This window comes from Ctenocephalides felis, unplaced genomic scaffold (assembly GCF_003426905.1).
Source record: "Ctenocephalides felis isolate EL2017-DRISC unplaced genomic scaffold, ASM342690v1 CF-g0.4_SCAFFOLD_01604, whole genome shotgun sequence".
Taxonomy (NCBI): domain Eukaryota; kingdom Metazoa; phylum Arthropoda; class Insecta; order Siphonaptera; family Pulicidae; genus Ctenocephalides; species Ctenocephalides felis.
In genome coordinates, this window is record NW_020537758.1 from 14,414,774 (window position 1) to 14,440,711 (window position 25,938).

The 25,938-nt window shown below is 30.0% G+C and overlaps 2 protein-coding genes across 3 annotated transcripts in view; one reads left to right on the plus strand and one right to left on the minus strand.

Moving 5' to 3' along the window:
- Positions 1-25,064, plus strand: LOC113374062 (the record flags this gene model as incomplete). The annotated part of the gene is given in 4 exon segments (XM_026614317.1): positions 1-237; positions 3,659-3,805; positions 4,816-5,329; positions 24,816-25,064. Coding segments are annotated over 3 exon segments (476 nt in total), but the record flags the coding sequence as incomplete, so codon positions are not given.
- LOC113374063 overlaps positions 1-25,938 on the minus strand; it is a 355,272-nt gene that overhangs the window by 25,344 nt on the left and 303,990 nt on the right. The window lies entirely within an intron of this gene.

Consider the following 25,938-nt stretch of genomic DNA (forward strand, 5'->3'; position numbering starts at 1 on the left):
CGAAAGAAGTGCGTAGCTACCCAGTCTATGGCATGGGAGGCCAAGGAACCCCCGTAGATTCTGAATACAACCAACACCTGCGGGCTGCCTTGACCCACCAGCAGTACCCTCTTCCAAGGGACCCCTATCAGTTAAGCTCGGAACTTAGTCATACACCCCCCTCAGAAAACGCTTCTGATGGCGGCGCCGCTGATGGGTCTTCTAGGGGATCCACATTAACTGTTAATGGAGAAAGAGGTAGATTGTTTATCTAATAGTCAATTATAGTAAGGGTTGCATATATTAACTAGTTATAGTTAATGGTATAATAATTTACCGCACAGTTAGATGACCTAGCTCTTGACCTGCAATAAGAGGCAAATTCTTGCGTTGGTGGTCAAAATGGTATTGTGTTAGATCGGGAGTTTCACACATACCTTAAACCTTACTTTCAAAGGGCACAGATACCAAATAATAATTATATCATGAGTGCAACTTTTGGTTATCACTCTGATAACACATACGGGATGTTTAATCAAAGTTAATATTTTGAAGTTTGGATTTATTTTTGAAACGCTTGATCATAGAGCAAAGACGTTTTTTGACAGTTTGCGACTACCAACTCAGGGGGCGTCTATTAATCAGGCTTAGGGGTAGAGGGGGTTTGACAAAAAATCACGTGGGGGAGATAGGAGTCTAATAAGACATCAGGTGTATTTATTTTTTACCTAGATATTCAGAAAAAAGCAAAAATTTTTCTTTTTTCGTAAATTCAAAAATTTGTTCGAAAAATTTTACGTAACTACAAATACACGTGATGGTCGGTGGGGAAGGGGGGTGTAATTTTAAATATCACGATGTATCAACCAAGGGGGGTCCAAAAATTCATAAAAATTCGATCACGTGATTAATGGGCGCCCCCTTATACGATTACAGACCCGTAACATAACATTTCTATTTTATCCGAGAATTGGCCTCTAAATGTCTTGGTGCAAAAATTTGATGATCTTCAGATAGTGAGATCAAAATTTTATTATTAGGCCATCGGAAATTTTATAAATAATTATGATAGCAACGAGACTATTTTATTGAAATATTTTATTCCTATGCTTGAGTTTTTTCTAAAATTTGTTCTCTTACCAAAGTCGTGAGAATATGTTGACCATCTTGCTATAAATGTTGAACTCCCAACAAATCTGACGGATTCTAAATCGAACAGACGAGCTCAGTCGTAGATTAAATTGATCTCAGCTGGATGTTACTTCTAATACCGCTACAATCGTATATTATTCATTGTCGACAATGGAAAAGTCATATTTCCTACTATCTTTAATGCAAAAGTCAGCAATTCTTGGCATAACGTATAAAACCGTGGGATTTATAAATTGCCATCTCCTTAATAAACAATAATAAACATAGATAGAAATTTAGAAATTTTTTACTGATACCTGTGTATCTATATAATATAAATAGCTATTATTATATATTCAAATTAATCTAAATAGAAGAGTTTGAGTATTTTTAATGTGATTTACGAATGGTTTTCTGACTTAAACAATAATTAAAAAGTAAAAGGAAGTCACACATCATCTTCTAAAGATCGGCATGTTTTCTACATTACAAGGAAACATGCCTGTCAATTTCAAATTGATCTTTTTATTGATTATTGCCATTACAATTTCAAGTTTTAGAAATGTAATTAACTCTCCTTGATTATTTTTGTTGTCTTGTCCCTATGTTTTGATCATCATCGAGTTATGTACCATCCTGTGTTTAATTTTAATATTTTCAAAGAATTCATTTACTGCCTCGTTTGCTCACCAAGAGCACATTGATATACATAATAAATTTAAACGAGTACAATCTAGATAAGAGAACTGTTGAAGAAAATATTTACATATCCTGTCAAGACTTACAATTATCGTTGATGAGAAAAATGCCAAGTTGAGTATCGATTTTGTCATTTCTTGTTTAACTACTCAGCATGTATTTCTGTGTGTTTTGCGTGCATTTTTAATGCGTTGGTCTTATAGCTGGTAAACCGTTTTTTTCCTGGGAAAAGAAGAATTAATAATTTTTAAATTATTTTTTTAGAATCAATGTTAAAACATTGTATCTAGTATCATTTTGTTGGTACAATTTATTATGGGATATAAAATATCAAATTTATTCATTTATTAGCACACTTTCAGAAGACTTTATTGGTCATCTCATTTTTGCTTATTGCGCGATTTTTGAAATCTAGTTTTTTTGGGTTTGAAGCGTTGAAATCTCCAGATTTTTTCGCAATTTTTGTATGACCTTTATGCAAACTTTTTTTGATTTTATAGAAAGATTACTGTCCAACTCTCTGTCTATCATCGATCCTTCTAAAGCGTAAAATCATTCTTATTATAATGAGTCTTGTTAGCTTTGTGAAATTGCGAGTGGCGTGTTTCGCGTGGAAAGCGGAATGCACCCATCGAACAAAAAAAAATCTTCCAATGTAATAATATTCAATTTGTTTGAATTACCATAAGCCGTTAGTTTGCCCTAGGTAATGTTAATAACTCCGGCATATGTTATTAGTGTCATCGTTTGGATATTTAATAGTAATGACATGAGACTTTTCTACATAATAACGATTCTGTGGAGTTTTCATGTACTTCTCACAAAATCATTTCCTTTTCTAGTCCTTTGATGGGTGTTATTAATGATAAATATTTTCCTAGTTCTGCGATCTGCTAGAAAAAACGAAATATGTGGTAAAGTTATTTTAACCTTCGGAGGCATAAATACACACTGTTTTTTTTTTAAAAAAAACCTTTTATTTGTGTTATTCATAAACTTTTTATTCATTTTATTTTTTTAAACCTTTAAAACCTTTTATTCATTTCATATACAATCTAGACTTGAACTTGAAATGATGAAGTGAAAATAATATTTTAGGGAAAGTTTACCGTTCAAAAAACTAGTTATATTTTGGGAAGGCAGGTCTAGTTGTTTCCAAAATATGGGGAAAATTTTTCAAAAATTGAAACTAGAATAAAAATCTTATCCGAACCCTCCTACACCTTCTAGACATTAAGCAATCGTCAAAATAGTGGTTTTTTAAATATTTTTTTTAACATTGTAAAATTTAAAAAGAGTACTCAAATAACACTATAACTCAAAAATTTTCCTTAAGGCAAAATGCCACTTACAACTAGTACCTTTTCATTATTAACAATTCGTGACATCTATGTGATATTTCTCAGAATTTCTTTCCACCTGCCTGTTAAAATATAGTTTTTCAAAGAAAATTATTACATAATGATCGTTGTCAAGAATGATTATTAAATGTCTAAATAAATTTAAGTGTTGCCTAAAGCCCTATTTATTTAATTTTTACTACAAATGTGTTTGCAAAGAGAAAATGTGGAGTGTGGAAATGGATTAGAAATAATAAAATTCAGAAAAACATAATTGTTTATTATATATTAAATATTATATATAATGGCAGATGTTTTGATGTTACTAATGATGGTACAAGAGTTTGTAATTGAATTAAAATTAATTACTCGAGATAGTGCTGTACTGACGATATAAAATTTATATTTCTCTGAGCATGAACAATAAATTATGGTATCAAAGTAGAGTAATTTGCTTTCAATTGCATTTCACAAAATTTATGAATTCATGTTTTGTTTTGTTTTTTCAGAATTTTCCGAAAAAGTGAAAGCTCTATTAGAAGAAAGCCAACAAATTGTGGAGCAACTAAAATATCCTTTCGAAATGTTGCCATTTGTTTACGCGATATTGGGATTGTCTGGTGGAATATCAGAAGCCATTAAGAATATTCACAACGGTTAGTATCAATATTCATAATAAATATTAAATTTTTAAAATTTAAACGGAAAATCCAGCCTACAGACAAATCAGCAAAACCAAATTTATTTCCATCAATCCATTTTCCATTTGATTGTAGCTCAAATGGACAATTTCAAGTAATTTTCAATATCGTACGATTATTAATTGGAAGTCATTAAGTGACTACAAAATTGATAGTTGCATGTTGAAAAGCACTTCTATCGAACTTATTATTAATAAGTACGGTAGCATATTATCGCCAGCGGTAAATATTAAATTAAACTTACTTATACAATAACTAGTTTGTACTTGAGGTAGTGTAGAACACCTTCATACATGAGATCTTTTGCTAATTCATAAAATTGATGATAAGTAGTGTATTGGAAATTGTTATATAGTTGATTGCATCATTAACTGATCGTTATATATATTTATATAAAACGTATTGCTATTGCTATTTATAAGGACCTCTAAGAATATATTAGAAACAATTTACATTTACCCAGTAAAATTTAATTAACTTAGGAAGTATTGTTTATTTCTAAATTTCATTTGATCTAATTATGTGGTGAGTTGTATAACTTTATAATTGGTCTAAGTTCTGCATGCACACCTCATTTCTAGATTACATGGTTTTTGTAATAAAGCAATTTTCTTTCTAACTAGATGCACTTTGAAACTATTTTATCGTTTTATCTTGTGGATGTGGATATTTATTTGTCGAAAGAACTTTGCACGCGACCCAGGAAAAAAAGAAATTATATATATGTAATAAAAAAGCATTTCATTTCAAACTAGATTTATCATTTTATCGACGTTTGTAGATCAGCAAAAAATATCAACTACAGCAATAGTAATTTTATATTCTTGATATTTTTTTGTAGAATTATTACTTTGGCATGTGGTGTGAGTATATCCATGACAGAACATATATAATTTAATTAGGTTATTTTAAATTTAGTACTTATGCTATAAAATTATATTAATATTTTTTTTCAAACATGGCAGGCCAATTAGTCGTCAGTGAATATTCTCGTATGAACAATTTGAACATGTACGACGGCGGTGAACTGAGAAATTCAACGCGACAATATGGATGATGATAAATAACCAAAATCCATTTTTCGAAAAAAATTAAATTAAATCGTGTTTAAATCGAGTCCACCGAGCTATTTGCTAAAATTAATAAATAAGAGTGTATTTTTCTTCTCCATTCTATTAATGTATAATTGTTGTTAGATTTTAGATTCTTGGTATTATTCGATAACCTTAATAATAATTCTTAGTGTTAAATTAGTTTTAATGATAACCTACAATCAACACACCAAAGACATCAACATCATTGAGGATCAGCAATCAACATTTTGCAGAGCAGATCACTGGAGCACGGATTCTTCAATCAACATTTAAAATGAATTTGTGTTTGATAATATTTTTATCTTTATAAATAATTAAATGAAATAATAATTAATTTGCTGGAAGATTAGTTCTGCGGATCTGAGGCTGCAAGCAGGCAAGTGTGGTAATATATACACATCTATCTTCTACTCCATTACTGGATATAATTCTATATTATTGTTCTATGTGTTTATGATATATTTTTTGATTTACTATATCTACCATTACTATATCCATTACCAATTTTGGCACCTGCAATTAATTCTGTAATTCCCGCATGTTTTCGAAAAAGAAACGAAATTTTATTGCACTTTTAATCCAAAGCTACATTAAATGCTTTGTTTGCATGAAATATTTTAAGGGCATATCGTAAAACAACATATGTCGACTTTTATACCACCAATAAATTTTATTCGACCGTGTTATAACGGAAACGTTTCGACCTATTTACTGAGTGATTGATTTAATTGCTACAATTTGTTCAAATTTCGCCTCAGGTGGCGACGCAAAATTAATGTGAATTTAATTTTTTTTATATTACAATATCAAAGATTTTATCTCACTCCACTTGTTATCTGAACATAAAGTATTTTTTGATACAGAGAAGTGTAGTTCTCCAAAATCAGGAGTTGGTGAAAATATCTGCTCTCTTTCTGGGGGATGTACACCAAACAATTATGATATTTTTAGCAGATTTCAAAAAGTTGCACAGTTTTATATCATTTTGAGTCAGTTATTTTCACCCTATTAGTTCAAACCGTGCATGCGTGCATCGAAGGTAATAATTTTCTCAAAGTTCAAATACAGTAGCGACTTTAAGGCCATAAACTCATAATTCGCTATGCTGTCTATTATTAAATCTTCAAAGCCCATTGTTTGGATAAGTTGTATAGCGTCTAGTCTTTTAATTAAACACAACGATTTCTCAGCACGGCTACAAAATTACTTGCGACACTATATAAGAATCGATATATATGAACTTTGCTCAAAAGAGGAAAAAAAGTGTAATGGATAATATATCTAAATATCAAATTTTTTAATTTGAAAATCGCTGTCATTTTTTCATTCTTGTTGCTCGCTATTACTACAGTTTTCTTCTGAATTCCATGTTCAAATGTTGGTTTGTTAAGGGGTTATTCTAATCTAGAGCATTTTATTTCATTTTTTTACCCTTCTAAACAATCTAAAAAAATCTAGAATATTGCATTGCATCCGTATGAGTTACGGGCAAGCTAAAAGATTTTTTCTCAAAGTAGGGATTGTCTTAGCAAATGTTAGTTTTTTAAGGGGGTGTTCTTGTCTAGAGTATTTTATTCTACTCTAGAGCATTTTATTTTACTTTTTTACCTCTCTAAACAAAATTCAGAAAAAAATCTAGAATATTGTATTGCATCCATATGAGTAACGGACAATAAGTATTTTTTTTTTCTGAAAATATTTTTTTGATATGAAAAGATAGTAAAAATTAGATAGAGAATTTGGCGATGGGCGTGGTTGATACTGAAGAAATATCTATAAACAAAACTCTGTGAAAATTTCAAATAAATCGCTTCAGTAGAAATACAGAAATCGTGGGTTGATACCAAAAACAATTGAAATTTTGGTAAATTTTTTATAGACATATTCTTGAACAGTTTAAGTTTTAAAATACAAAAAATAGACTTTTTAAAAATTTTAGGCAAGAATACCCTCTTAATGATTATGGTAATTATGCTGATATTATGTGTAATCATAAGGTCCCGGGTTTGTTCAAGAGCAATAATTGTCCCAGATTTAGATTTTTATCCCGGATTGTCCCGAGGTTTGGTTCAAATTGAATCGCAATTAATTGATAATAAAATAACAATTACCGAATTACATTATTCAACAATTAATTGAAGTAGTAGTCGCAAATTTTTTATGACAATTATTAATAACTATTTGATAATGATTACTGTTACCATTAGTAAGTACCAGTGCAACAAAATTCATCATCATTAATTACTGGCAACTGGAATTTGCCACCTCAAGAGTCCTTTTATTCGCGTTAAATTTTTTTCAAATATTGATTTTTGACTTGGTGTTTCATGTCTCATAACATAAAATATCTGAAAATGATATATACAACAAATATGTTTATACCAAACAATATATTGCTAAATTCAAAATTTCAAAGACGGCTCAATATAGCCTAAATATTATATAACATAATTGAGCAATAAAGTTCTTACTAGTAATTTTTATTCAAATCATATTAAAGTTATTTATAAATCCACCGGTTTTGACCTAAAAAAAATATGGTCACCTTAAAAATCAAGAAATTTTACATAGAGGCCAAAGGTAAATTTTGCCTAAAAAATAGTACACAATTTTATGTAAATGGGAGCAAAAAAGGAGATGAATTTTAATTTTCATTATCTTTAGAATGTCCTTTACTGGACAGTTGTAAATAAAAGAGATAATAAAAAAAAATTTTTAGACCTATAGTTTTTTATCCTTGTCATTTACTACTACCCTTCAAGTTGACTGTCTCCGATCTTTTAATCGGTCAGGAGGGAAGCGACCTAATACAAAGAAACACTATATCATCATATTCTTTATTTTATTTTATACGATTGTATATTCATTCTATTTAATAACCGTGCTGTAGTGCGATTACTATCACGATGGGCGATGGCGTTTATCCATTTCAGAATTGCGTGATGATTTTCCTTCACGGCACTTATGGCTTTCGTGACGTGTCTTAAAAGATTTCTTGGCGGATGGAGATGAAATCTTTGTAACAAAGAAACTTCTTACAAACTCGGTGTAGTTTTATGTTACATACTTTGGATTAGTAGTCGCAAATCCTTACAACAATTAATAATAAATCTATAGTAAATATTTGATAATAATTACTGTTACCATTTAGTAAGTACTAGTGCAACAAAGTTTATCATCATTAATTACTGGCAACTGGAATTTGCCACCCTAAGAGTCTTTTTATTTATTCCATTTTTTTCTAATATTGATTTTTGACTTGGTGTTCGATGACTCCGTCAAATAGACAAGGTGTAAATAATTAGTAGTTGCAATAAAGAATAATAAGGTGCGAAATGGGCGTATCTGTTTTGCTATCAAGCGTTGCGAACCAGTATTAGCAACGGATTGTCGCGTTTATGCAGTTCAGATGAATTCACGCTTGTCTTGAGTACTTTTTATCATTTGTGCGAGACTTGGATAGACGGTAAGCTGGTCAATTTTTTACTTTATATCACAAAAATTATTATAACTAAGGAGAACTAAGTAAAATAAACCGCTAACTGCTAAAACTAGCGTTTGAAGTTATGTGCTAATTTTTATTCTGAACCGTCGTGATGTGTATAAACTAATTCACAGTGCTGTTGGTTCAGTAGTTTATCACAAAAATAACATTCTGGATATTTGAACTTTTTCTTTTAATTTTTATTGCTCATTAATTGAAAATTGATTAATATAAGATAGGGATAAAAAGGCTATAGGTTTGTCTCTACTACTAGGGTCAAGGCTAAAAGTAAAGGACTGTCGTTTATATTTGCTCTTTTTTATATTTCTCTACAAAAGATTGTAATGTTAGAACAAGAAGTCGAATTTCAAATTTAATATCAAATATTGATTTAAAAATGACTGAATGTAACTGCATGTTTGAAGCAGGATTTGAGCATAGTATCTTATTATCATTTAGATTCTGCATACTTCAGGAGGTGTTTTGGTCTAGAATAGGTGGATAAATAAATTTATTTTTTGATATGTGTGCAAAAGAATTTTTCAAAATTTAAATTATTTTCGGAGATACAGCTGTTTGACTGCGTTAATCCTCCTCCGTTTAATTCCTTCACGAAGCTTTAAGCTCGTTTTCTCAAAACTGTCTTTTTTGATACGATACTCACGATTTCTCAACTTCTACTGGACCGATTTACTTAAAATTATTCCAGATTTTCAGTTTTTTAATGTGTGAACTAAGCTCATTTCCAAATTCTATTTTTTACTATTTTTTAAAAATTCGAGAATAACAAAAAAGTTGCAAAAAAATATTTTTTTTAGACAGTCTCTAATTTGTGAAAAAAATTGTACTTGGTCGTAGTTAATACGATTATTCTATATTAATAATGTATATTTTTCAGATTATTTGGAGGGCTATAATCATGGGTATGGTTAAGTGCAAATTTTTATCCTTGGTCGTAGTCTACACGATTATTCTATATTAGTAATATATATTTCTTCATATTATTTGGAGGGCTAAAACCACGTGTATGATTAGATGCTAATTTTGTTAGATACTCCACCTTCATCTTTATTACTTCAACACTTTCCAGAATTGAAACTTTATGACTAGTTTTAATTTAAATCATTTTTTATTCTCAAAACATTAACTATTAACTTGTGAAAATATTATATTTTTCGCCTTTTTTGGTTCTTTTAAAAACCACAAAAATTCATACTTCTAGACCAGAATTCACCCTTAATTTGTTCACTCCTTTAATTTAATTACTTACTAATCAAAAATTAATTTGAAAAATACAGGAATATAAATGTAATATAATAATAACTCCTCCGGATATTAAGACTAAAACTAGATGTACTTAATTTCTTTCCTTATTTTTAAGAAATTTGAATTTTTCATATTTTTCAAATATTTTACTTCTCTTATTAATAACAATCAAAACATTGGTTACATGAGTACTATATGGTTACTATATGGTTACTATGAGTTATATAAATTATCAAATTTTATTTTAAAAATAACAGAATATAAAATAACCAGGTTTGAATTGAGTTTTGGATTCTATTTCTGGGGCAGATCTGATGAGAGTTAGGCATTATTATTTAGATCCTGTATAATTCAATTATTCAAATTCCACGTAATTTTTATTGGTTTTTAAGTCAATGAATTTAAATTGACTTGTCAAATCGGACTATAAATTAATTTTATTTATTTACGACTAATCAAACGCGTTCCGGGAGATGTTTACGTTTACTAGCGTCGCGTCTAATATAAATGTTCATTGAATAGTACTCTGCTGAGTTGATGGTGATTTGGAACCTTTTATGATCGGCAACAAATCAACAGTGACGTAAAATTACATTTTCTCGCAAAGGAACAAGAACAGAAAAACGGGCGTCGCGAATCGTAAACGCAAAAACAATACATGTTATATAAACTGTTTTATGCCCGAACCCGCCGGAGGTAGACGCCTCACTCGCGGCCATTAACGTCTGCACAGACTGACAATGAATGAAAAGATTCAAATGTAATGAAAACTCATTATATGAGATATACTGAACAATGTTGTGGATTCGAGCGCTAAATTATCGCCGCTTTTATTACTCATGCCCATTGTTTCAGCATTTGCGATCGTTTCCGAGAGTCGATGCCTTTTATATTCCGTTTAATGGACAGAAATCTCCCATCACCTCCAAACGTTTTGGTTTAGTACTTAAATTTACTTCAGAAATTTCAATCGTAATATGTAAATTCTCATTCGTAGAAAATATCAATTTCATGTTTTAACCTTTGAGGCTGATCGGGCGTCAAAATACGTATTAATTCTGCAATGAAAAGGGTTAACATTTACAGCCGCATTTGTTTCTGATAAAGCATTATTAGTTATTTACTCTTACGGTGTATAAAAGTAAACCAAAAAAATGCTTGTCGCAAGTTACAAAAATTACCCAATAGAATTAGGACAAGACAGCAAATGTGTACCGAAAACTAACAGAATTGTTTGGTGAAAATATAGCAGCAAGAAATGTAACATAAGGTCGAAAAATTGTACTTAAGTGTATTTCAACATTATGAATCTAGCTGGATAAATGCATAAATTTTGTATAGAGGAACGGACGACGAATAAAAGCATTTTTAGGCACGAATTTTTATATTAATTAATTTTTAACTCGACAATGTACACACAAAATTTCAAGAAAATATTATATAATAATAAATTATAAGTATAAATTATAAAATATTATAAAATGAAGTATTATAGAATATTAGGCAAATATTAGGGTAGATCGAGAGTTAAAAGTCGACAGGTAAAATGATTCATCACGATTATGTCAAAAACAAGTAAACTATTTTCTAAAGGTGTTCTAAGCTATTTTCCAACAATTTTATTTTAAAGTAGAGGGCAAACCACGTGCAAGAAGTCATAGCCTTAATCGTGCAACGTTGCCATCAGAGGATAAACGACCATGTATCAATATTTCTAACAATAGTATTTTTTCGTTGTAGTTTTTCCGGTTTTGAGCTCTCTTATTTAGTTTATGATGCCTGAATATTTAAGATAACTTTACTCAATTGTTTTATAAGATTAATTGCTGTTTTTCTAAGTTAATCTCGACAGTTTTTTTGATATTACCTTTATAAAAGCTTACATTTGGTTGAGGTAAAATAGACCAACTAAACTTTTACACTGGCAAATGTGTGAATAATTAGGAAAATTGTAAAAAAAGTAAATTAAGGTAAAAAATCCATTTTACATGAATTTCATAGTTATTACAATGATGAATATTTCTGCCAAAATACCAGATCAAGGTTGCATACAGTGTGATCTTTGTAAAAAATGTATCTAGGAAATTTGTTTTACTTATTGATTAAATAATGTAGCTATTTGTCGTAAAATTTTTTTATTAAAAATAAGACATTGAATTTGTTTCCTACTTGGCTGTCGCTTTTTACCCCACCAAAAAAAGGCAGATGACAAATTTTAGAAAAATAATGAAAAACATGCTTTTTTATTTAGGAATTTTTTAGGAATTTTACTGAACATATTTCTATAGTTATTTGGTGATATGTGTTATGAGTTGTGATGTAGTTCATTTGCTTTAGACAGTTCAATTACAGAAAGTCTAATTGGAACTTAATGCACCGACCTACGCCATAGTTTTTTTTCAGTTTTAAAAACGTGTTTTATTTGTATTAGATTGTTCTTTTATTGGGAAGATATTATAGTAGTAAACAATGTTATGTGGTATGAGAAAACCACTTTTGCGCCCTTTCTCTTTTTGTTCTATTTGAAAATTCTGTTCGAAATCGCAATGTTTTGATTTAAGTGAAAGCGATAACTTTATTTTTGGAATAAGCAGTTTGAAATTTTATCTAAATATTTCAATTTAAATTTTGATTGATTAAGTTAATTGTTACACATTTCGGGAAACTCATGTAACTTGCCTTAAGGCTAAATGCCACTTTCAACTAGTTATTATTTATTGTCATAGCTTTAATTTATAATTAGAGTTTTTTAAACATTTGCTTCCATAAATCCTCATTCCTGCACCTCGGCTTCCAATTCCCTGTATTTTCCTGCCACGTCGTTTTTCTGATAAAAATAATGAACTCTTTGACCATAAATTCTAAACCACATCACCCGTTCTTCTATCTCGTTGAATCATTTTTATCGATGATTTATCGCCAACCTTATAATTGTTTCTTTGAAGTATTTACTGGGCCATCAATTATTCAATTGATGTCGCTAGATTTCATAGGCATTAGGTTGACATGGCTTGTCTCGTGTCGGTAATAATAATAATAAGAAACCGTCAGAATTGCAATCTGCAGAAGTGCGGAGTGTTTTCTTCCTCTCGGCGGCCGTTAATGCTATTGTGGACAAGTCGTAAACAATAATTTATGTCACCCAACTTGGGACTTCGCGCGCCGAGGTGCTATTTTTAAAATATTTCCAGTAGTAACATACTGGAATGAGAGAGAATTAGTGGAAATGACACAGATATAAAATATAGCAGAGTTGATAATTGAATTTATTGTCTTATTTCACTTTAACTTTATGCACAGACCATGGGACAAAGTAGTGTTATATTAGGAGTTGTTAACTAGAGGTCCCAAATACATCTGAACGCCATTAAACCGTGTCGACATTAAATTTTTTACATGTTTTATAGTATCTCTATTAGTTTACATTCTATCTACTACATAATTATCTCTTGATTTTACTTGATTTAATCACTATATAAATGGAATAGAAGCCCAATAGTCCACTATAGGTTTTCTTAAAACGTGAAACAACTTTAGAGCCTGGGAAGATTTTTTGCTGCCATTTAACGATTATGTTTATTCAAGTTTGGCAATATTAATTAGAATAAAACTCATCATACCCTAGGGAAAATCTGAGATACAACTCAGATTTTCCCGATTTGTTAGATGATCCACTCCGGTTACCAACTCCTCATATACATATAAATGTTCTTATAAATATTTCAACATAATTTTTCAAAAATTTTGGTGTAATATTTTATGCTTTAGTGTTTTGTCCCATCTCTTTAAAAGATCAATTTTGTTACTATATATTGTATCATCAAAGCTGCTCTATTTTTTTCTTAAAAACTCTGCAATGATTCACATATGCAATTTCTTTGGATGACTATTAAATAGGTATTTTAGGCAATATTTGTACTAAATCTTTAATTTCGAACCTTTTTCGCATTTTACAAAACTTTTTTTTACTAAAATCATATATTTTACTCCTTTTCCTCTCATGTCGTTTTAAAGTACTTATTTAATAAATAAACAAATAAGCATCCGCAGTGCAAAAGACATTAAAAGGTATAAAATTGACGAAATAAATTATCTTTCAAGTCGTATATAACATGAGCTTTTTTGTAAACAAATTATTTATTTAAAATATTCGTCATAAATTATATAATGAAGAATTTCCATAAAGTTTTTATTGGACGTTTCAAAATTTACAGTGCAATTTTGCTCACGACAAATACGGCGTAAAGCAATTTTACTTGAGATAAAATTTTAAATAATCAGTTGGAAATAATTTAGTTTTATATAAAATGAATATATAATTAATTATTCGAAATTGTTTAAGGTATTTAAAATTCTTCAGTAAATTCAATTTTTACACTCTACACTGTTGATTAAGATAATTTCTTGAAAAGGTCTGATATTTTATATAATGAATTGAATTTTTTTATTATAATTAATTTATATATAAATATATGTATATATCACTAATTGTTTTAATTTTTATTATTTTTTTCTTTATTATTTTATTGTGTTTCTTCATAGAATTTTGAATAGATGACCATTTTATGTGGTGCAAAAAATTCGTCTAATTCTAAATGTTGTCCGATAATTCTTTAGGCATTAAGGCGATTTTTCAATAAATGCATCAAAATCAATTTCAATCAATGCAAACAATTTTTAAAAATTCTTATTATAATTTCTGCTCATCAAAAGTTACTTAAAACATTTTTTGGTATATTTATTGTATAATATTGTGAAATTGAAAAGTGACTCCTATTATCATGAAATCTTTTGCACTATTTTTTTTATAAGGAGATTCTATTCCTCCTTTGAAGAAATAATTACATTCGCCATTAGCACGCGTTATAAATTTAAACTCCCAACCAAAACATTTATGAAAATCGATTAGCCTTTGTAGAAATTTTAAATGCGTCAATAAAACCCAAGCAAAAGTGCACCCAAAATAACGTCCCATAATATGTTGACAAACTGCTGTGACGGTAAATTTAGTACAGCTCGATTTACAGTTTCACAGCATCCTGTATTTGTAATATTTCGCTAGTTTCAATATTAAACTATTGTATGGTACTAATGTGGAGTTGGCTTTCGGCATCAGAACCGTGAATTATTATTGCATTAACATATGTATAACGTTAGTTGTGTTTACAAATTCTAAAATAGTCAAATCGTTAATGGATGTTTTCAATTTTGCAAATAATATATTTCACAGTGAGGTGGCATACACGGGACCGCCGGCTGGCAGTAAATATACGTTATTTCAAGACTTGAACGGAGTGATTTATGCCAACACGACATCAAAATCATAATAAAATGTAGCGACCATTAATATGTATGAGATATCTTCGGAAAGGACATTGGAAGTAATATTTAAATTAAATAGAACTAATTTCATTCGGGTTATTGAAATACGTTTGCCTTAACATTTTACTCGGGGGTGTCCATTTATCATGAGATCGATTTCTATAGATTTTTAGACAACTCTCTTGGCAAAACTAGATATTATTTAAAATCAACTACTCCATCTTCCACTCAACGTTACGTCTATTTTTAGCATCCAGGAAAATTCATACATTTTTTTAAAACTCTTTTTTGACTAGACCCTCCATCCCCTTGTGATATTTTGTGGTATATCCATTTGTAATGTTGGGGTGTTGTTTTTACCTCAATGATTGATAATATCGTGAAGTAATAAATATTTGTTAAATTTACAATCTATCCTAAAATCTATTAATATAGTTGGGTGGAAATTTATTATATGCATTCAATAATGCGCGAATAACGCCAACGGTTTATTCAAGTTCAATCGCAAGATCTTAGAAGTATCTACATTGATTGTTTTAGGAATAACTTGCTATGGGCATTTCTAGGGCTGAATAAAATATATTTTTTTTATAAATATCGATTAAACACTGTTACTTACGAATTCAGCATTTAATGGCTTGAATTATATAATTGCAATGATTTGAATCAAAAAATGAAATAGGCGCCCATTAATCATGCGAGGTTTTTAGGAGGGGGGAGGGGGTTGACAAGAAATCACGAAATATCACGTAGCCAGGAGGTATAGTAAGATATCACTTGTATTTATTTTTACCAGATTTTTTTTTAATCCAAACATTTTCAACAAATATCAAAAATTTAACAATTTTTTTTGTAACTAAAAACACACGTGATGTTTGATGGGATAGGGGGATGGGGTAATTTTGAATATCACTAAGGGGGAAGGGGGCTGAAAAATCCTTCAAATATCGATCACGTGATTAATGGATGCACCCTAAATAAATAGCACTTTGATTCAGGCAAGTTTTTCATGGCTGACTCAAATTGCCACAGTACTCCCCTTTCAGAGCCTAAGACAAACTCCTCGAGAACACGTCGTGGTCACCAATATGGAAATATATTAATCAAAAATAGACTTTGTATTGGAAACCGGATAATTTTATAAAACTCGACATATCATGAAAAACTATTCTTTTTATGATTCTTGATCAAGCATGGCTCTTTAATTACTTTTGAGCACACTTGTACTATTATATTATTTTTTGGGCGGTTAGTGTGAAATGAAAAAATATTAGGAAGCGTCCATTAATTGCGTGATCGATTTTTTAAGGATTTTTAGACCCTCCATAACGTGTGATTTAAAACATTACGTGTATTTTTGGTCACGAAAAAAAAATTATAAAATAGTTTGAAGGTGTAGTCTTATCCAGCCCTTTCGCCTGTCCTGGTTCGCCTGTGATTTTATGCGATTCGCGGTTATAAATTGCTGAGCGCATTTTATGCCTCCTCTCCTATATATATGACAACGATCCTTGAGTGTTCATTCTATGCCGTGTTGCGTGTTTTGTTGAAACTGATAGCAACATATTTTACAATTTTATTACGATTTTATTGTCCTAGCGTACTTATAGATCGCTGAGGTTTGAAAAAATTACTTTATACACACAATATACTTAATGCAAGACGATCGTAAAACTTTTATATGTACGGGAGAACCCATATAATTAAGCGAGCCGAGATCAAGAAAATGTACGCAATGTTATTTCTTTAAGATATCAAATGATAACCAGATCCTGCGGCACGGTGTCAAATGCCAATTCTAATCATTAAATTGGAATTTATGGAGAAGGCTGCAACTAGTTAGCCGACTAGCGCTAAAGTAGAAATATATTATTAAATGTTAATTTGTGAGGTGATAAAAAACTTATGGGACAAATTATGTACCCACATTCCATACGTACTTCTCTGCAACTAATATTAAACCAACTTAATCCAATACGAGTAGCTGATATGCTAATGATCAACCTATTTGACTTTAATAGACAAAATCCTCAAAGCCATACATACTTATTTAAAGTTTTCTTATTAATTAACTGCAAACTCAACTAAAGACTTTCTTAATCATCATAAGCTTTTCGCTTTGCCGCCCTTTAAACGAAAAAACCTTTCATGATTTACAAGCGTAAATCATAAAAAAGTTTCGCTATCAAGCTAGCAAACATAAAACTTAGAAATGATAGTAAAAGATTTTGTTATTTTTATAGCAATTTTATGTTGAAACTTTTACAAAAATGCTCGCAAATCAAATTTTATGTTATTAGAACTGTTTTATTTATTTTGGTGCTCAAAGGTTTTAATGGATTCGTGGCCACTGGCTACTCGGTGAAGGTTGTAGACTAAACCTAAGGTGTTAAAAATTAATGTTAATCATATTTCATTATTATATAATTTTTTATATAAATGATGTTAGTTGATGGTAAGCGATTCAAGAACAGCACTAAATAAATTAGATAATCAAAAATCACATTTTGCTTAACAAATTTATATGATCTTATAACCTAGTCCATAATAAAATAGTTGTTTTAATTACCGCTACATTAATTAATTCAAATTGAATCCAAGTAATTTCTAGTTGGAATATTGAACTGAATTCTAATACGTTGTTATTGACCAATATAAACAGGGTGTCCCAGAACTCAACGTCAAGCCGATAAGGATTTATTGTTATTCCATGCAGTTTGAAAGTTATGAGCTTTTATGTTCCTACCCAGAGCTTTCGTGAAACTGTGACTATTTTTCCGTTATTTTGGTTAATTAAATAACATTTTAGGACCATAGTCAAAAATAGTGACACAATCGCCTCAAATTTTCTCGGAACTAAACTCAGAATTTAGGGATGAAAGTAGTTCATAGTAAAGAGAATTCTACAGGGTTTTAACTTATCCGTAGTTCATACGAGTCCTACATTATTTTAAATACATAATTTTTTTTTTGGGACTAAAATCATGGGTATTGTTTTAAATTTAAATTTTAAATTTAAAACCCCCACTTCATCTCTTTCCAAAACTAAAAGTTTATAACTATTTTAATTTTTTCATATTCTTAAAAGATTAATTAATAACTTGTGAAAATAATTTTAAGTAAATATATTGTTGCCCTTTCAGGCATAAAATTCATGCCCTCATACCAGAACACCTCCTTGGTTCTTTTAATAAAGGCATTATACTTTTAGAACAGCGTTGGTTTTCATATTTTTAATGTGTCAAACAAGTGTTCTTGGAATAATAGGATACAAAAAATATTTTTTTAAATTAATCAAAATATTATAAAAATTGATTGCCCATATTGAATAGAAATCTCTGAATGGCCTTTTCTCGCAGACGTGCGAGCTACCGCGTACGCATCACGAAGAATCGTAAATTGTTGCTTTTGCTAATGAATGCCTCAACCTCAACTACACCAGAAGAAAGTAACCCAAGCTGTTTTTCTTAGATATATTAATAAGAAGTACGTAGTAATTCTTCTGCATTGTGATTAATATAAATATTACTTCGTAGAATTATTTGCAAGATCTATTATAAATATAAGTATTTAAATACCACCTAGAAAATAATGAAAATAACCAGGTTTCACTCTTATGATATATTGATATTGATAGATACTTATAATTTATTATTATTAAATTAAATAATATTGGTTCTAGAGAATAAATGCTTTGTGTGTTAATAAGATAGTTTACTCGAAAGTACACAAGAGATTTTTATTACTAAACGAGCTTTACCTGGCATTTAGTCAGTTCAGAACATCAACCAAATCAGGATTAAGAAAAAGTTGATAAACTTAGCATCTTAAGTGAATGCGTCGAAATAAAAAACAAACTTGCTAAAATGAAATACTTTATCGATTCCCAGTTACACATATGTTTTTGTCGTAGGCATGTATTTTTGCCTAAATTAAACGCCAGAAAGTGTAGTTACTATATTAAGGCTCTAATGCACATTAATATACTTACATGATGTTATGATATCACAAAAGACAATATAATTGATCGTCATATTTGTTAACCAATATTGCATCTGTATCACCATAAAGCATTCACGAGTATAACGCCCAAAGAGTGAGAAGCCAATGGAAGAAACCCCAAACTGTGCCATCGTTCATTATTTTGCATTACCTTCCTTATTATTTTTGTTCATCTTATTGTAATATTGTTATTGTCATATCACCAAACACAACATAATTGGATTTCAACTATAATGATAAAAAACAACGCATTTTTTCTGGTCAATTTTATACTAAGTATCCGAGCTTTTACCAAAAAGGTTGCCCGTCCTCATCCTCTCGAATGTCGAAAACATCTTCTATTATAAGACACAAAGCCCGTAGCCCGATGCAAGACGTCAGCGTGACCAATCAGTACTTTAATTAATTACTCGGAACCTGGTCTGTTGTGAGGACACAACAAAAGATGAGCCAGTGCTGAGCTGAAGCGCACGGAGTTATCTGCACGCGTAATTGTACCTACAATTGATTGCGCACGCCGCGGCGCCTGTGAGGACATGGTCTTATGGTTCGCTGAAGAAGACGATACCAGATCTATTCGGTGGACTTTGAAGGGTTTTTCTTTTAGTAGTCAGTGAAGATTTTGTTAACTTCCCGTAGGGTAAGTTATAGTAATCGCCAAAAAATCGAAAATGAAAATTTTTGCATTTCTCGACGTTTCAAAACCTTCTGAACATTTTGGCATACCTTAGAAAAAATGTATGTATGTATGTGTGTGTATGTATGTGCGGATACAAATTTTCGTCGACGATTTCGGGAACACGGATCAACCGATTTGAATAATTCAAAAAACATTCGATTCGTATTGATAAGGAGACGTGCTGATTAGTTTTTGGCAAAGGCAGGTCTATCCGTTCCGAAGATACGGGGCAAAAAGTGCCACGAACGGTACCTCCGTTTTTAAGAGAACGGAGCGTCCGATTTGAATAATTCAAAAAACATTTTACTTGTATTGACAAGATGTAGAATTGATCAAATTTTCATGGAGGTAGGTCTAGCGGTTTCGGAGATCTAATGAAAAAAGTAAAAAATAATGCCATTCGGCGGTTAAAAATTATCATTAGACATATGCACATCAAATTATCAGATATTTTATAGAGATTTTAACAATAAGTATATTGTTTTTTTTTACATTTTTATGGGTTCCGTACCAATGCTTATGCGTTGGACGGCGGCGCGGCACATGCGCGCTTTGATATTTCGTCTCTATGCAGTTCAAGCAGTGCGATTGCTTTGAAAAAAAAGTTCAGAATTTCCAAAATATGTCAAAATGAAGCAAACTTTTTTTTCAAAAAAAATTTTTGTATCCAAAAAAAAATTTTTTTTTTTCATATAAATTTTTTTTTTCAAAAAAAAGTAATTTTTTGTCAAATTTGTAGTTTCTCAAATCTATTTTTTTTTTTGATTAAATTTTTTTCAAACATGTTAATCGTTTTTAAAAAAATAATAATTTTTGGTACGGGAAGTTCCAGCAATTTGCCTTAAGGCACGATGCCCTAATTGCCTTAAGACAGAATTCCACTTACAGCTAGTTTGAACATTATGTTGTATTATTAGTCCAGTCATTTGGTGCAAAAAAAGGCTGTTGCCGGTACAGTACTCCGGAAATTCTGAAAATTGGTAAACTTATAGATTTCGAGGTGCGTTTACGAAAATCAACTTTTCCACCTCAATTTTGAACGGCAAGCTGCCGCCATATTGAAAAAATGGCGTCAAAAAATAGCTTTTTCAAAATATCTCTTTTCTGGCTTATTCTACGATAAAAGTATCTATGTACGAATTAAACTAGATAAAATTTCCTACAATTCTTTAGAAAACCGTTTTTTTGTAAAATTGATAGTTTGAGAGTACGGCCGCTTCAACGTCTTTGCTGCTCTCGCCGTAGTATCAAATGTCTTCATATATGATAGCACTTCGAACTTGACCAAATTCTCTCTAATAAATAAATATTTTTATTGTTAAATTAAGCGAATAAGGTCTAGAAATAAAATAATTCAAATATTTTTCGTTTTTTTTGCTGATTTTTTAACACTTCAAGCTACTTACTTATAGCTACTAGCTTGAAGTGTTAAAAAATCAGCAAAAAAAAAAACGAAAAATATTTGAATTATTTTATTTCTAGACCTTATTCGCTTAATTTAACAATAAAAATATTTATTTATTAGAGAGAATTTGGTCAAGTTCGAAGTGCTGTCATATATGGAAAGATTTGGTACTACGGCGAGAGCAGCAAAGACTTTGAGGCGGCCGTACTCTCAAACTATCAATTTTACAAAAAAACGGTTTTCTAAAGAATTGTAGGAAATTTTATCTAGTTTAATTCGTACATAGATACTTTTATCGTTGAATAGGCCAGAAAGGAGATGTTTTAAAAAAGCTATTTTTGACGCCATTTTTTCAATATGGCGGCAACTTGCCGTTCAAATTTGAGGTGGCAAAGTTGATTTTCGTAAAGAGCACCTCGAAATCTATAAGATTACCAATTTTCAAAATTCCCGGAGTACTGTACCGGCAAAACGACCAAATGACTTGACTATATATGTTTTTGTCTATCGTGTGTAACATTTCGGTAAATTTTCATTTATGGATAAATTATTGTTTTTGGAGATCCTTAAATCCAGCAGATGATATGTCATAATATGCTGTGTACAAGCATTTTGTCGATGCCACGAGCGTGCCGGTGTCATTTAGCATTTGAAAAATGCAGGTCACAATTTCCATCGAAAACGAAAAAATCAAATATATTTATTTTCAATACTATAGATTCTAGTTGAACCTAAAAAATCAGAAAAAAATAGAAATTTACCAATTATTCGCAACTTGAAAAAATATCATGTTTTTTATACGAAATTTCACTTTAGATTGTTTAAAAAGTGAGTTAATTATAACTTTTTTCAATTTTTTTTTAGGAATAGAACAGAATTTAGTCCTGAATACAATGAATTTTGTCTCGTTTCGATAGGACGTTTAGTATTTTTTCCTATCTTTCCCGCCAATTAGGAAGAATCGGAAAAATTAAAAATCGAGAAATCGTGCGTCGAAGTTTTCGTTCCGCTCGTATACAAACTTGCTCACAATTTCTTCTGTAATTCTAAAAATAATTTGAATTTGTTTTTGAAATTTTAGGAATATATTATGGCTAGTTTTGGAAGACATTTTTGTCAAAAATTTCTATCTCTAAAGCAGGCTTACAAGAAAAGGTGTTTCCCCCTTAAATAATTGATTACTCTCTGTAGGAAGGTTAACGATTCCAAAATATTGTTAGTTAACCATCTGAAAAACGTTATAATGACGTGATATTAATATGATATAAATAAATGCCAGATATCAGACTTATTAGGTAAAAAAATAAAAGCTAATAGTAATTGACAAATTAATTTTTCTTATCTATTATAAGATTTATATAAAAAACAGGTAGATAAGTAGGTATATAGGAGTAAAGTGAATATGGTATTATTGTACATTAAAAAATTCTTTTATTTACAAAAGTTCAGTGTTCTACGTTTCTTAAACCTACAATAGATTTCCTTTTAAGTAATTTAATTTATCTGCTTCCACTGGAATAATAGTCGAAGTAAGTAATAGACACATATTTCTAAATCTGTTGTCGCCAAGATTATTACCATCGTTGGTGGTTTGTTTTCTAATCAAAGGTGCAATCTCAATACAAAACACACGTGATTCATTACAATGCTTGCGTATCTATAATATTCTGCGTTTAATACGCAATTTCCACTATTGTTCCAAGTATATTAAAACTTTATTCTAAAGAATTATGACTTTCTTCAAGATATAGACTTCTATTGAGACACCTTCGTATTGGCAGCTAAATCTCATTGTCGTAGACTTGATTGATATGTCAATTTAATTAACTAACTGATAAAGTTGGCATGCATAATAAAATAGTATTAAGAATAGGTATATATTGTCTTGTAAAAGGAAAGAAGCTGTACTTTTGTTCGGTAATGTTTTGTGGGATTAGAATTGAGTACGTTAATTCTGTTCATTAACGATTAATAAAAGGAGTTTGTTTGTTTATGACTGCTACTTCATAATAAAGAAGACTTGGCTTGGTATCAATATAATAAATATATAAGATTTAATAACCATAAAAAATATGAGCTTCTTGATTATATTCAAAGAAATATATATGTGAGGCATCTAATTTATCTAAGTTTTCAATCAATCTAACATCAATTATAATGAAGGAATTGTTATAGAATCTATACAATTAATATACAATTTTCAAAAATATTAGCTGATTTACTCCCTCGGAGTAAATTTTTTGCTTCTTAAGGAGTACATCAGCTCATATTTTTGAGTATAGTATATTCAATATAAATTCTATAACAATTCTTTCATTATAATTGATGATAGATGATTTTCTGCTTTGAATCGCAGGTTCTGAATTAAAACAAAAGATTATTAATATAATTTCACCTTCAAAATTTTATAATATTTATTTTCTGCAAAATCTAATTTTTATGGCAACAACACTATCGAATTGTAAAAAGAAGTTTTTATGAACGTAATTATAAGTGTGTGAACTCTAAATTAGCATTAGAAATTGAATTTTTCTCTAGAGTTGGATTTGTTTCTTAATCAGTAATTTTGGTTAAATTTTATACCATATCATTTTTAAATTTATTAAAACTACCGTTATAAATTTATCAAATTTTAGGTAATCCATAAGATATAGGATTCATATCGAGAAGAAAAATTATAGGCTATTTTTGCAGCTAACTTGAATTATAATTTATCTTAGTATTATCGATTTTTAGGTGATTTGCAGAACTTCGGTTTGCAGTATGCAACTACTATATGTCCTACAATACTAGTAATATATAATTCTTTGTGCCAAAATCAAGGAAATATCATTTATGAGGAGTTGATAACCACAGTAGATCATTCCAGGAATTTCTGGAACGCCTTAAAAATGTGTCCAAAAATGACCCAAGGTGTGAAATATTTTGGTATTATCTCCAGATAGTTTACATACTACTTACCATTTAACATTAAATTCTTTTACTTAATATTTCATTATGTAAATGAATTAGATGCCTCATAGCCAATTCTGGGTATTTTGTAAATCGTGAAATAACTTTAGAGCCAGAGCAGATTTTTCACAGCCAAATATAAATATAACATTTATTTCAGTTTAGTGAAACCTGTCCACCCTGGTTACCAACTCCTCATAACTTCTATATTGTATTTGTTTATCCTTTGTTTAACCTATTATTGTATAGGGTCCGCCAACTAGCTTTTTTTGAAAAATTCCTTAAAAAATCTACTCAATATTTTGCCAATTTTCTTTTTGTTTGAAAACTCTATTAAAAATTCACTAAATATTTTCACTTTTTTTATTTGAAAGTGAAATGTAGAGAGTGCAGAGTACACAGTAGGGTTGCTTAAGTCGTACCCCTTAAAAAAAGTTATTTGGCGGACTCTATATTTTCAGGATAATTTAGTATGCTCTATAACAGTACACGATTCATGGTCTAGAATAATGTCGCAATGGTATGAACTACGGACATGCTAAAGTATACTGTTTTTACAAAATAGAGACTGTTCGAAAAAAGTATTTTTTACAACATCTTTTGAGATTCTAGAATTTTTTTAAAATGGTTTAGATCCATATTTCATTCAGTATGTAGTTCATACTGAAGAGAAGTTTATTAGAGGGGTATATAAATTTCAAGTAGATCACTCCACCGTAAATCTGTATTACACATTTATTTTAATCTATCTATTTTTTTAGCCGTAGGTTTGTGTGAACCAATTGTGTCATGGCATAGGTATCAATTGTACCAGAAAATCCATTCGCTAACCCAAATGAGCGCATTTTCGGCAGTTTCATCAACACAATACCAGTCTTTGCCGATACTTCGAAGTTGCTCACCAACTCTGGATCTCAGCAGGTACACTTGCGAGGAATTGTCGAGGATGGGTGTGCCACGTCATATGTACGGTTCTTAGGATTAAGGTAAGAGAACATATGAGAATTTACATTATTTTTATTATAGACTTTCAATGATCGTACACGCGAAGGTTTGTTGCTTTTTTAACCCCCTGCTGCGCTCGGTTGCATAATCAGATCCAATTTGTTTTGGATTTAAATTGATTATTTTATGTGTGTTACATATTTAGAATGAATCTTGTTATTTGATAAATTCCGTTAATTTTACGTTTACGGTAAAAAAATAATATAAAAGTTTACATTATTCTAACACCTTAATTCTTTCATCGTCGCTGTCAGGAGATAAAAAAGCAGTTTTTACTTTGGCAGTTTGGCAGCTCATTTATTTTAAAGTCTTTTATTTAGTTTGACATCTAAATGAATTTTTCAAGTATGCGTTATTGTTACGTTTTGCATGTATTGTTATTTTTAAGTTATATTCAACACTTTTTTCATATTACCTATAAAATAGCTTACATGTGGGTGAGGCTAAAAGGACCAACTAAACTTTTTATACTGTTAAAGGTGTAATTAGTAAGATTGTAAATAAAAAATAGGTTCAATTAAAAATCTATTTTACTAGAGAAAACCAAATTAATAGGATTAATAGATCTGGTATTTTGTCAGAAACATTCTAACTTTCTTGATAAATATTTCTGACAAAATTCTAGATCTTGATTATGTACAATGCGATCTTTGTTAAAAAAAGATTAATGTTCGCACTAGTTTTATAATGTAGCTATTGTTTCGTAAAAACCTTTTAAAAATAAAGATAATATATTGGATCCAGTTTTTTTCTGACTGTCCCTTTTAACCCCTTTTATAGACCGTTGACAAATTTTAGAAAAAATGTAGATAAACACATTTTTTATTAGGAATTATCTAGAAATTTTACTGAATATATTTACTGAAAGTCAAGTTGGGC